This window comes from Leucopleurus acutus (genome assembly GCF_964270905.1).
Source record: "Leucopleurus acutus genome assembly, chromosome: 3".
Taxonomy (NCBI): Eukaryota; Metazoa; Chordata; class Mammalia; order Artiodactyla; family Delphinidae; genus Leucopleurus; species Leucopleurus acutus.
In genome coordinates, this window is record NC_139145.1 from 5,478,075 (window position 1) to 5,490,449 (window position 12,375).

The window sequence follows — 12,375 nt, forward strand, 5'->3', positions numbered from 1 at the left end:
GTGTAAAGGTCCTTAGCGGTTTCTCCTCCGGACTGTACTCTCTTAGGGACTGCAAGATCGTGAAGTACCTGAGAATTCAGCTCAGGCCCCACACCTGGCCCAGCTGAGGTCACTGGGCGCAAAGCAGCTTCTGGGAAGTCAGCTCTGAGGACAGACGGATGCCCTGAGGGCGGAGGGGACCAACAGGCACGTCTTCATATGGCTAGTGTTCTCAAAGTCCACCTGTGCTGTCCCACTTTGGGATGTGATTGCGCTGTGTTTGCACAATCCTTGTAGGACGTGCGCACACAGCTGAGGAAGCTCCAGAGGTACGTACAGGGAACCAGAAGACCCAAGGGCCACAAGTGTGTTCAAAGGCAGGGCTCAGCTTACCAGAAACCAAACTATCCATCATACACCATCACCCACATGCTCAGCGTGGCCTGATCGCGACGTCCAGAAGGGTTAGCAGCTAACGTGGCTTTAGTCCCAGAAAAATGGATGCCTTGAAGACCAAGGAGAGAGGCCATTGGTGCCTGGGTCCCCCTCCCCACACACAGGCAGACAAACCCCCATGCCCTACCCGCCCCCCGGGAAATGGTCAATAACTTATGAGGCTGATGCTGGAGATTTTTTTTTAAATTAAATATGTTACAAATATATTCTCAAAACTCTTCATCATCTCAGTTCTTCTTCTTTTTTTTTTTTTTTTTTTTAATGTCCTGGCTTTGTTTGGTCTTGAAAAGATCCATTATCACTCCAAACAACTCCCATGGCTCCCGGAAAACATTTTTCACCAAAGTTAAGGGAGAGAAGACTCCTGAGGCTAGACTTGGGACTGAAGGAGACTCTTGAGGGCACAGTGTCCCAGTAGATTAGAAGGAAGGGAGGTGGAGGGAGCAGATCAGGGGCTCACACGCTCCAGAAGGGCAGAACCCTCCTGGGCTGATCCCCAAAGCGGCCACTCAGCACGCATGATTTGCACACACACACACACGCACGCACGAGTACACACGTGAGCCACACCCCAGGACTGCAAAACTATATCCAAAATACAAAAGCAGCAGCTATTGGTCAATTTGAGGAACTGATTCTGTGAAGGAAAAAAAAAACAACCTTCTGGATGAAAAAAACTTTCCTGAAGCCCACTCTGCAAAGTTTGGAATTCTACTAGGACAGGATTTTGATTTTTGTTTCTTTCTTTCTTTCTAACTTTTGTTCCACAAACAAGGTTTATGTTTTACACTGTAGCTCAGACACCAGCAAAAAAAAAAAAAAAAAAAAAAAAAACAACTTTGTAAAAACAGGTGCTTTCTTTCAATCTGCTAGGAAAAAAAAAAAAAAAGTAACACCCGGGCTTGAAACCTCGGTGGTCCAAAAGGACAGCAGCCGTGGAAACCCCTTTCCCATCTAGGTTCACAGTTAAGTTCTCAGATGACCAGTCAAATTGGCAATCAAACCAATGTGTTTGAAGTCAGAAGAGGAACAGAAATGGAGAGTCATGATCTCTGAGCTCCATTTGACACTGTGGCTGAGTCGTGTGAAAATCCTGAGTTTTCTGAAGGCCTTCAAGCCAGAGGAAAGCGAAGACAGGAACCATTCCCCCGAGCAGGGGCCGTTAGGAAGGATTAGACCGGGGCAGAGTCAGAATGCGTCCGTTTTTCTTGCCCCCGTTCATGTGGGTGTAGGGGATGTGTTCCTGATAGTTTCTCTTTAGCCCCAGTGCGGACCCTCCATCCCGGCCCCCGGCCTCCTCCCTCTGCACATGTGAGGACCGGTCCAGGGGGACACTCTCCATGTCCTCAAATTCCATCTCCAGCTCCTCGCTCTCGGGCACCTTGTTCTCCTCGCTGTGGAAGAAGGAAACTTCGGGAAAACTGGGGTGCAGCTCGTCCTTGAGCAGGTCGACAATTTCCAGGAAGGTCGGCCGCATCTTGGGGTTGAACTGCCAACACATGCGCATCAGGTCGGTGCTGCAGGACAGAGGGCACGTGGAGGGTGAGGTGCGCGCCGCCCCGCCAATCGGCCCCCTCCCCACCCCTCGCCGGTGGCCCACACCCACGGGGACAAGTGCCGACACCGGAAAGGCGACAGTCAAGCAGAAACAGCGATTCTAGGGGCGCTGAAAGGTGGTTTTATAAAGAGCGTCAAGGGGGCTGTCTCCTCCCCAAACCAGATCCAGAAGGGCCTCTCCTGATGTTGCTACATGCTGAAGACCATGGTTCACCGTTTTTTTCTCTTTTAACTTTTTAATTTGTATTGTTTATTTATTTTTATGTTTTTGGCCGCACCACCCGACTTGCGGGATCTTTGTTCCCCGACCGGGAATCGAACCCATGCCGCCTGCAGTGGAAGCGTGGAGTCCTAACCACTGGACCGCCAGGGAAATCCCCATCGTTTTTTAGAATATTGAAGTATGGTTGATTTACAATGATGTGTTAGTTTCAGGTGTACAGCAAAGTGATTCCTTTATATATATATATGTATATATATATACACACACACATATATATATATTCTTTTATATATAAAAGAATATATATATTCTTTTTAAGATTATTTTCCCTTATAGATTATTACAAAATATTGAGTATAGTTCCCTGTGCTATACAGTAGGTCCTTGTTGTTTATCTATTTTATATATGGTAGTGTGTGTCTGTTAATCCCAACCTCCTAATTTATCCCTCCTCCCCCTTTCCCCTTTGGTAACTGTAAGTTTGTTTTCTATGTCTGTGGGTCTATTTTCTGTCGGTTCCTCCCTCTATATGTACATCCCTGCACCTGATGAGGGCAGCTGGGTGGACTGACCCTAGAGGGCTCGTTCTGAGTGGCTGTCCTGCAGGCCCAGCCCCCGCTCTCTGGAGGGTGCGGGGTGGCGGGCGGGTGGAGACTATGACTTTACCTAGGACAGGCCCAGCGGGCTTGGGATTTCCATTTTACCTCGTCCTTTCCCCACTGTAACTTCTTCTAGGGCAGGGGTTGGCAAACTTCAGCCCTGGACCAAATATGGCCCCGAGTGTTTTTGTAAATAAAGTTTTATTGGCACGCAGCCACACCCATCCAATTATGCATCATCCACAGCTGCTTCCAGCTACAAGGCAGAGAGCCACCCAGCCCACAAAGCTGAGTATATTTACACTATGGCCCTTTAGAGAAAAAGTTTGCAGGCCCCCACCCTAGGGTCTACATGTAATTTCCCTGGTCCTGGAACTACACCTAGCTGCTAATTGGCTTGGCAAGGAAAGGCCCTTCATGAGATGTTTAAAAATATTTTACTCAGAGTTTCTAAGTAACTCTGCTTCATATATTTTTTTTTTTTTTTGCATATGATGTTTCTTCAAACTACGTTTTCTAAACAGCTATCTTATTCTTTTGAGGATGAGGCATCAAAATGGCCTCCCTCCATGGATTTTTTTTCAGGAGGGCAAAGTTTTTTCTTAAGAAACACTGATAAGGGAATTTATATGTAGTAAATGCTTATTGTAGAAAGTTAGAAAACACGCCAAAATATGGAGAAAATACAGCTGGCACACAACTCTCCTTCAGATATAACCTCTTGTCTTTTCTATCTGGATACATTTGGAAATGTAATTTACACACATTTATTACACTTATTTTAACATAAGCTAATCCACTGAGTTATAAAATATATCAAAGCATCATCTGAGATGTCAATTTCTGTTTCCTATTATTTTATCAATTTACTTGGCAATTCTCATATTGCTGGGTGTTTTGATCATTTTCTTTTTTGAGATTTAAATAACATTGCTGTGAGTAGCTATGACAACAGGGTGATAAGAAAGATTAGCTAACCATACCATTGACAGAATTGAATATTAAAACTCTCCCTTCTTTCCTCCCTCCCTCCCTCCTTCCCTTCCTTCCTTTCTTCCTTCCTTCTGTTGCTAGTTTAGGAAGATAGTACTTTCTTTATTTTACCTTACATTTATTGGGCTATTATGACACTGGATAATTTGGTAAGTGTTTAATGATGTGCATTTGGTGTTTGTGTTGTACAGTTGTTTCTACAACAAAAATTTAAGACAAATATTGGGAGAGGAATATGTCATACATACCCCTGACAATTTTTATTTTTAGTGTTTATGCTCAGCGATTTCTTTTTTCCACTTTTAATGAGATATAATTGACATATACCATTGTATTATTTTCCTGACAAAAATGTTAAGTGTATAAAGAATAGGTAGTTAAACCTAAGCCTCCACTCCAGCTCCCCAGTTTCCTTCCCAAAGTAACAACTGCTGTGCAATTTCCTATACAACCTTCCAAAAATATGAAACGCAATAGAGCATACATCTAAAGATATAATACACAAACACAAGCATGTATGTAGACACCATATGCAAACACAAATGTGCATGCAAAGAAAAAATCTGCAAACACAAAGACGTGTAGACATACGATACACAAACGTGAGTATCCCGGCAAAGGGCATAGACGTTTGAATAAGCACCTCACACACTGGACCCCGTTTCTACACTTACACTCTCTCAGGACAGTTGTCGGGTTGATCCAGAAACCCTCCATCCATGACAAATTTTAACACCTGCTCGTTTGATAGGCCTTGGTAAGGCTGTTCCGCCAAGCTGGTAATTTCCCAAAGGACCACGCCAAAGGACCTGCCAAAGACAGTCGGGAATAGTAACAAAGAAGCCGTTAAAATACACGCAACGCGCACACACACACCCCTTCTTGGTTTACTAGAACCTGGTTGGCCAGTTCACTAAACAATTCATGCTGCAGCTCAGAAATGCCTATAAGATTAGTGTCCGTTGGAACGTCACAGTGGCTGTGCTAGGGTCCCCAGACATGCCATCCCTTCTTTTTCTAGACGGAGAAGCCCTGAGGAAGGCAGTTTTCAAGTGACCCCTCTCACACTGGTCATACTAGCAGAGCAACCTGGAATCCAAGTGCAGTGTTCTATCCACCAACCCACACATGACTCACCACATGTCCGAAGAAGTGGTAAAGACTCCGTCCTTCAGCGATTCAGGTGCCATCCACCGCACGGGGAGCAGACCCTTTCCCCCTTTCCGGTAGTAATCCGTTTCGTAGATGTCTCTGGTCATTCCAAAGTCTGACAACAAACAGTAGTTCACATGCTCTTAGCCTTCAGCCTGTGGCCAGCTGTCTGCCATCTTTCCTGCCCCACCCCTGGTAGAGCCCTCAGATGAAGGCACCTGCCCCAGGTGTGAGCTCACCTGCCTCAGGTGTGTGCTCACCTAGGTCACAGCCAAATCCAGTGAGAATGGATTCTGAGGGTACTCATGAGGATGTGGAGGGAGAGGATGGGCCACCATTTAAAGGGAAAGAAAAAGAACCACCAAGTAGCGAAGAAGTGATGTTCTGACCTGGAGCTTGGGAATCTCACCCTCAGCAATGCTTCCTTCCAACCCATACCGCTCAGGCATCCCAAACTGAACTTTTCATGCTCTGCAACCAACCTACTATTTGCCACTGGATCTGGTCCCACCACCCACCCAGCTGCCCAGCCAGAAACCCAGTGCTGGGTCTTCCCTTGGCCACCCCCTTTCCTCACACCCCACAGAAAAGACAGTGGTGAGTCCTGCCCCCTCGACCTCCACATCCCTCTCTAGTCTGTTCCTCTCCACAGCCCTGGATGTCCCCAGGCCCGCCACCATCTCTCACCTGCAGGACCCTCCCTCCATCCTGACCCTGACAGCCCACTGCCCAAGAGAAGCTACATAATAGGATCATGTCAATTCCTGCTTCACACTGGCTACGTAGAATAACATCGAGATGACCCACCATGACCAACAAGGACCTTCCCAGCCTGGTTCCCGCTTCTCTCCTCAACCTCACATCTCACACTGCTCTGCTCCCCTCTACGTTCACCTTATTCGCACCACATCAGCCATCCTTCCAACCTCACAGCCTCTGCACGTGCTGTAGCTCCCCCTGAGACGCCATCTCTCAGGTCAACTTCTAACCCTGCAAGTCTTGGTGAAAACGTCGCCTCCTTATGGAGAGAGAGGCCTTTCCTCTCCAACATGGAACTGAACTCTTCACTTCCTTCAGCACTCTCTTCCCAGTCTCCATCATCTTATTTACATGTCAACTATTTTACTGTTCATCTAGAACAGCTCTGCCCAGTAGAACTTTCTGTGATGATGAACGTGGTCTATACCGCACTGTCTAATATTGTTCAAGGTTCCCAGTTCGACCGATGGACTTAATATTTTATTTTATTTTACTGAATTTATTTTATTTTATTTTACTGAATTTAAATTAATGTAAATTAGTTCACTGAATTTTAGTTATTTTATTTTACTTTACTGAATTTATTTATTTATTTTACTTAATTTCATTTTATGTTACTATGTATGGAATCTAAAAAAAAAATTGTTCTGAAGAAGCTAGGGGCAGGAAAGGAATAAAGATGCAGACGTAAAGAATGGACTTGAGGACATGGGGAGGGGGAAGGGTAAGCTGGGACGAAGTGAGAGAGTGGCATGGACTTATATACACTACCAAACGTAAAACAGATAGCTAGTGGGAAGCAGCCGCATAGCACAGGGAGATCAGCTCGGTGCTTTGTGACCACCTAGAGGGGTGGGATAGGGAGGGTGGGAGGGAGACTCGAGAGGGAGGGGATATGGGGATATATGTATACGTATAGCTGATTCACTTCGTTATACAGCAGAAACTAACACACCATTATAAAGCAATTATACTCCAATAAAGATGTTAAAAAATTAATTTAAATTATTTTACTGAATTCAAATGAATCTAAATTAGTTGACTGAATTTAAATCATTTTACTTATTTTTACTTAATTTCATTTTATTTTACTGAATTTAAACTCATTTAAATTAGTTTACTACATTTTAATGATTTTATTTTACTGAATTTATTTTATTTTACTGAATATATTTTATTTGACTGAATTTAAATCAGTTGAAATCAGTTTACTGAATTTATTTTATTTTATTTTACTAAATTTTATGTTATTTTACTGAATTTACATTAAACGCAGTGGCCAGTGGCTGCTGTGCTGGGTGGTGCAGATACAAATTGCAGTGTGCAAATAGTAACCGCAAGCTACACAAGAGCAGAAGAATCACGGCGACTCATTCAACCCCGCCCCTGTAACACCTCCTGCAGCGGCCGGCACAAATGCTACTTAAAGAAGTGAATGAGTGAATTAATGAACAAATGCAATTAAACTACAGCACGAGGACTAGGTCCCCGTCCAAACCCTGCCCCTTCCCAATATTAGAAAAGACGGAAGCACTTGCTATAGACAACTCCTCCTGAAATCAGAAGGCCTGGCCCATACATTTCAAAGCAGAAAGCCAGACGCACCTCCAATTTTGACGGTAAAATCGTGGGCAACCATGCAGTTTCGAGCTGCGAGGTCCCGGTGTACAAACTTCTTGGCGTTCAGGTACGCCATCCCGTCGGCGATCTCCGCAGCCATCTGAATCATCTCTTGCAGGGTAGGGGGAGGGCGGCCGGGGTTATTCTAAAGTCGAAACATGGGGTTGTGTTCAGCGACACCACTGCCGGAGGCCGGGAGCGGGCACCCCACCGGGTACCTGGAGGCAGCTCACCTCGGCCTCAGGCCGCAGGGAACGGAGGTAGCTCTTCAAGTCCCCATGAGCCATCAACTCCATCACCACCAGCGTCGGCTGGCCTTTGGATACCACCCCCAGGAGGCGGACCTGTGGAACAAGCATGGGGGAGGGGGCGGGGGGGCAGTTCTTGGATGAGGGTCTGCGGGAAGACGTCCACTCACCCGGGTCTCCCTGTCTGGTACCTACATCACACACAGCATCCTGCTCCTGACTGGACTGTGGAGAGCCCTGGTCTGCCTGGCTGAAACACCAAGGTCAAGGTCTTGTTGGGTTGGGGAGTGGGAGAATTCAGAACTCACAGTCTGGTGGGAGGGGGGAAGCAGACAGACCTGCCCCCACACAGCAACATGTCAAGGCAAACCCTCGTATCTCTGAACACAAAGGCCCACTTCCAGGCCTTTGCATAGCTGTTCCCACTGCCTGACCCTCTGTTCCCTCGCCTGAGCTGACTGTCCTCAGCTGAGCTGTCCACACAGCTCGGTCCCTACACTCTGAAGTCTTTGCTCAAATGTACCTTTGCCACTGCTGCATTCCCAGTCCCCCAACTCTGCCCTCCTCTCCCTGTTGCCATAGCATCATCTCCTTGTGGACAACATCATTAATCTACTGGGTTTAGACTCTGTCTCCGCCCGCGGGATTGAGAGCTCCAGGAGGACAGACATCTGCTGCATCCCAGAGAGGAGAATGGAGCTCAGTACAGAGCAGGTGCTCCTTGAATATGTGTGGGGCAAGGATGAAAGGACACAGGCTCAAGGAGAAATTAAGGGGCCATGGTGGGAACAGAAAGGCAGGGAGAGTCTGTGCTGACTTGGGGGAGCAGGGAAGGGGTGGACCACTGTGTTTAAAGGTTACAAAGGAGCCAGGAAGAGGGAGGAGATGGAAGATTCTGGAAAGCAATGGTACAGTGAAAAGGGTATTGCTCTGAGTGAGGTGGGAGAGGATGGGATTTGAGAAATGAGAAGGGAAGGGCCACCTTTATTTAGATGTTCAGCAGAGTCGGGGCTGGGCAGGAGGTCCACACCCAGCATCCTCACTGCTCTATGCAATAGGAGGAAGGACAGGTATTACAGGAAGACTTTTTCTGCTCCTGGAGCCAACTCGAGACTCACCACGTGGTGGCAGGTGAAGCCCTTCATGACTGAGGCCTCGTTGAGAAATTCGATCCGCTCTCGCAGGCTGGCAGACTCGTTCACCGTCTTCACCGCCACTCGGGTCTCCGCCTCGCCCTTGACAATGTCCCTGGCGTTGCCCTCGTACACCATGCCGAAGGAGCCCTGCCCCAGTTCTCGCAGGAGCGTGATCTTCTCTCGAGGCACCTCCCACTCATCCGGCACGTACACAGAGCAGGGAAACACTACACCTCACTTATCTACACAGCACCCTTGGAGGATCCCTCAGGGGTCCCTGGCCATCTCCCACCTGAGCTTCCCCTCCCCAACGTTCACTGACTCCTGTGGTCCAGACCCTGTGCCGGGCAGTGGGCACAGAGCCAGGAACAGGACAGGCAGAGACTGGGGAAGGAGTCCAGGGTTCTGGCCAGTAAATGCTGAGCTGAGCCTGCATCCCCATCCTTTCTGTCTGATTTCAGAGCCCTGTTACCAAAGGATGCTAATTCCCAACTGAGCCTGTTATTTTTGCAAAGTACCAAGGGGATAGGGGATGACCCTATCTGACAGGTGAGTGAGCTCACCCAAGACCACCCAGTGCCAGTGGATCTGCAGATGGGATGCAGCCACGTAAGTGAGAACAGAAGAACCCAGGTGGCGAACCCACCAAATGGCGTTTGTTTTAAGCCGCTAAGTTTGGGGTGGTTTGTTACGCAGCAAATAATCTGCAGACAAATACACATAGTCCTCATAAGAAAAGCCAAGATGTTTTCTGCCCTCCTCTGCACCTGGTATGGGCTGAATTGTGTCCTTAGCAAATTTATATGTTGACATCCTAACCCTGGTATCTCAGAATGTGACTGTATTTGGAGATGGAGTCTTTACAGAGGTGATCAAGGTAAAATGAGGTCATTAGGGTGGCCCTAATCCAGTCTGACTGGTGTCCTTGAAGAGGAGATCAGGACACAGACACACACAGAGGGAAGACCATGTGAGGACGCAGGGAGAAGATGGCTGTCTACACACCAAGGAGAGAGGCCTCAGGAGAAACCAACCCTGCTGACCCCTTGATCTCAGACTTCCAGCCTCCAGGACTGTGAAGAAATCAAACTGTTCACTAAGCCACCCAGTCTGATCACAGCAGTCTGAGCAACATGATACGGTCACCAATGGCTCTTTCAAGGACATTGGATCAGACAAGCGTTCTGCACCCAAATGAACTCACAGATGCTCACTGGGGGGCCCCTCAGGGTTCTGAGCTTGGACCTTTCCCTGTGTGTATCCCTTGGCCCAGAACTTCCTGGCCTTAAAGACCCATGAGTCCCAGTTTCTAGCTTTCAGTTAGTACCCCTGTGCTCTCAGCCATTGCTTCATCCCCGGAAGGAAACAGGACAGTAGGGTGGAGAGGTGGTCCTGAGGTTCAGCTTCCCCAACTCTGATACGGTTAGCAATGCCATTCTCAAACGGGCAGAGGAGGCTCTGGGTTAACATTCACCCGCTCCTGCTCCTGGGCTCTGTGTATGGTCCCACTCGGAATAAACTCCTTGTCTAGCTTCTCTATTCTGATGCTTTGAGGTCTTGCTGAACCTGCCAGGACTGCCCACCCCAGGGATGGCCAATTCCTACCGACAGTAAATGACGTGCCTGTGAGTCCGCTTTTCGTATGCAGACCAACCAATCCACAGCCCACACCCCAACCCCCTCCGTGATCAGGCTCTCACACTCTGGGCCACTATCCCCCCCGCCCTGATCAGCCCAGTGCCAGTTTGCAGACAACCAAGGACAGCCCCTATGCCCCAGACCCTGCTGAAACAGTTCAAACTAGCTCATCCTATGTCTCACCCTGCCTGACCTCTCCTTTCCCGTGGATAAGACAATAAAGCCTCTTGCCGACGTTTTTCCATCACTCCCTCTGCCTCCTGGCCGACCCTGGTGCTTCCCCATGTGGCCCTGCCTCCTGTTTCTCCAGACTCTGTGAGTCTAAACTTCTTCCTCATGATAGTCACTTGCAGGTCTGCACGTCTCACCAGACTTATTTAAAACAAATCCCGGGTACCCTTAGAAACACCATCCCTGTACCCCAAGGCAGCATCCTGTCAGGCAACGGTGTTCGTGCCTTGAAAGTCGCTTTCTGAATTTGCTGCACGAAGCATTTTAGAAACTTGTAGTGCAACAGCTGCGTTCACATCTGAAGGAAGAGCCACGCCTTTTCTTCAGGGGGTCACTCACTGCCTTTTGGGACAATCCAGGGGAATATGGCCACTGATCCTGCCATATCAGCGTCAGCATCACACCCATGGTCAGCTGACAGCAATAGCAGATGTGCCCCTGGTGCACACCCAGCCTCCCACCTTCCCCATCTTGTCCCTGCTTCTTGTCTGCCCCATCCCTGATCCCCAGTCTCTCACCTTGGCTTCTGATTCCCACCTCCGAGCCTGGATGGCCAGTTCGGTCGCCACTTTCTGGCTCTGACCCTCAGCACTCTCTCTGGCACAGGGTCCAAGCTCTGTACCCCCACAGCTGGGGCACCAAGGTCATGGCCTCTCAGCCAAGCCCACGCATAGGTCCCAGACCAGCTAGATCAGCCCATTCCCACAAGCGCCAGACAGCAGGTGTCCGACTGCTCCCGGTAACAGGGTTTCTGCAGCAAGGGGCAGGTCCGCAGACTCAACTGAACGAAAGGACTCTTCTCAGCCCCCCAGGGTATCAACCCTTGACTGTCGCTTGACAGTGATGGCAAAGGAAACTGAACAGCGGGATTCTGGTCACCCACAAGGGCGGGGATCATACTCACCATCGCTGGCACTGAGGTACTCGGGGTTTGAAGACGCATAGAGTGGTCCCAGTGGCCCATCCGGCTGCCTGGATGAGAAAAATGGAGACGTTCCATCTTGATATCCTCACAGAACTCTGTGGGTGATTAGCGGGAGGTTACAGCCTCCCCAGTGCAAACAGCCACCCTTATTAGCGGCATGCACGTAATCCTGGATACAGTTTGGGGTGAGGATGGGGGACCCTTATCTTTTTAGCAGAAGCCCATCAGATGGCCACTTAAGTGCATCACCATGGAACCGCTCACTCATAAGCTACAATTTATGGTCGTCAATATAACACCTAAAAACTGCTCATCCACTGCTGCTCCGGAACCATTTCATTCCAGCTCATAAGAAACAACTGTTGAATTTTCAGGATATTTGCAAGCCAGTTGTTAAATACAACCACCATTTAAAATTAAATTACACGGGCTTACGGCTAAATACATTCTATTCAAAGCAAAGGTAATGAATATTCAAAACCAATTATCATGCTACCTCTTACTTGGATGGACTGGACACTCTTCAGCCCTTCTGTATTACCTTATTTATTTATATGATTGCATCCATATGGCAGAAATACTACATATCTGTGATTGACTGCATATCTCTTCCTAACTCTGCGTTCAGTGACGTCATGTCTGTAGCTTGAAATTGGCCACGGTGGGAACATTCACAGCGGGTGTAAATAGGTAAATGCTACGTACCAAGACCGATTTATTGTTCTGTTGCACATCCAGGCTTGAGAAAGCGATGGCAAAAATGTCAGTGATGCGGATTAAGCTTAAGTGTGTGTCATCTCTGTAGCCATGACATTGCCAATGGCACAAAAATTGAGGAAATGTGCTTTCAGTATTTAAA

The 12,375-nt window shown here is 48.0% G+C and overlaps 1 protein-coding gene across 3 annotated transcripts in view; it reads right to left on the reverse strand.

The window, feature by feature from the left end:
- Positions 1 to 666: 666 nt before the first annotated feature.
- The window catches only part of INSR (insulin receptor), a 124,470-nt gene continuing 112,761 nt past the window's right edge, over positions 667 to 12,375 (reverse strand). For all 3 annotated transcript variants that reach the window (XM_082836262.1, XM_082836261.1, XM_082836263.1), the window contains exons 16-22: positions 11,496 to 11,563; positions 8,705 to 8,949; positions 7,572 to 7,682; positions 7,324 to 7,483; positions 4,945 to 5,074; positions 4,482 to 4,616; positions 667 to 1,952 (exon numbers count right to left, since the gene is read on the reverse strand). In XM_082836262.1, the coding sequence (XP_082692388.1) occupies positions 1,598 to 1,952; positions 4,482 to 4,616; positions 4,945 to 5,074; positions 7,324 to 7,483; positions 7,572 to 7,682; positions 8,705 to 8,949; positions 11,496 to 11,563 (1,204 nt within the window). In that variant the 3' untranslated portion in view covers positions 667 to 1,597. The remainder of the gene's footprint in view (positions 1,953 to 4,481; positions 4,617 to 4,944; positions 5,075 to 7,323; positions 7,484 to 7,571; positions 7,683 to 8,704; positions 8,950 to 11,495; positions 11,564 to 12,375) is intronic.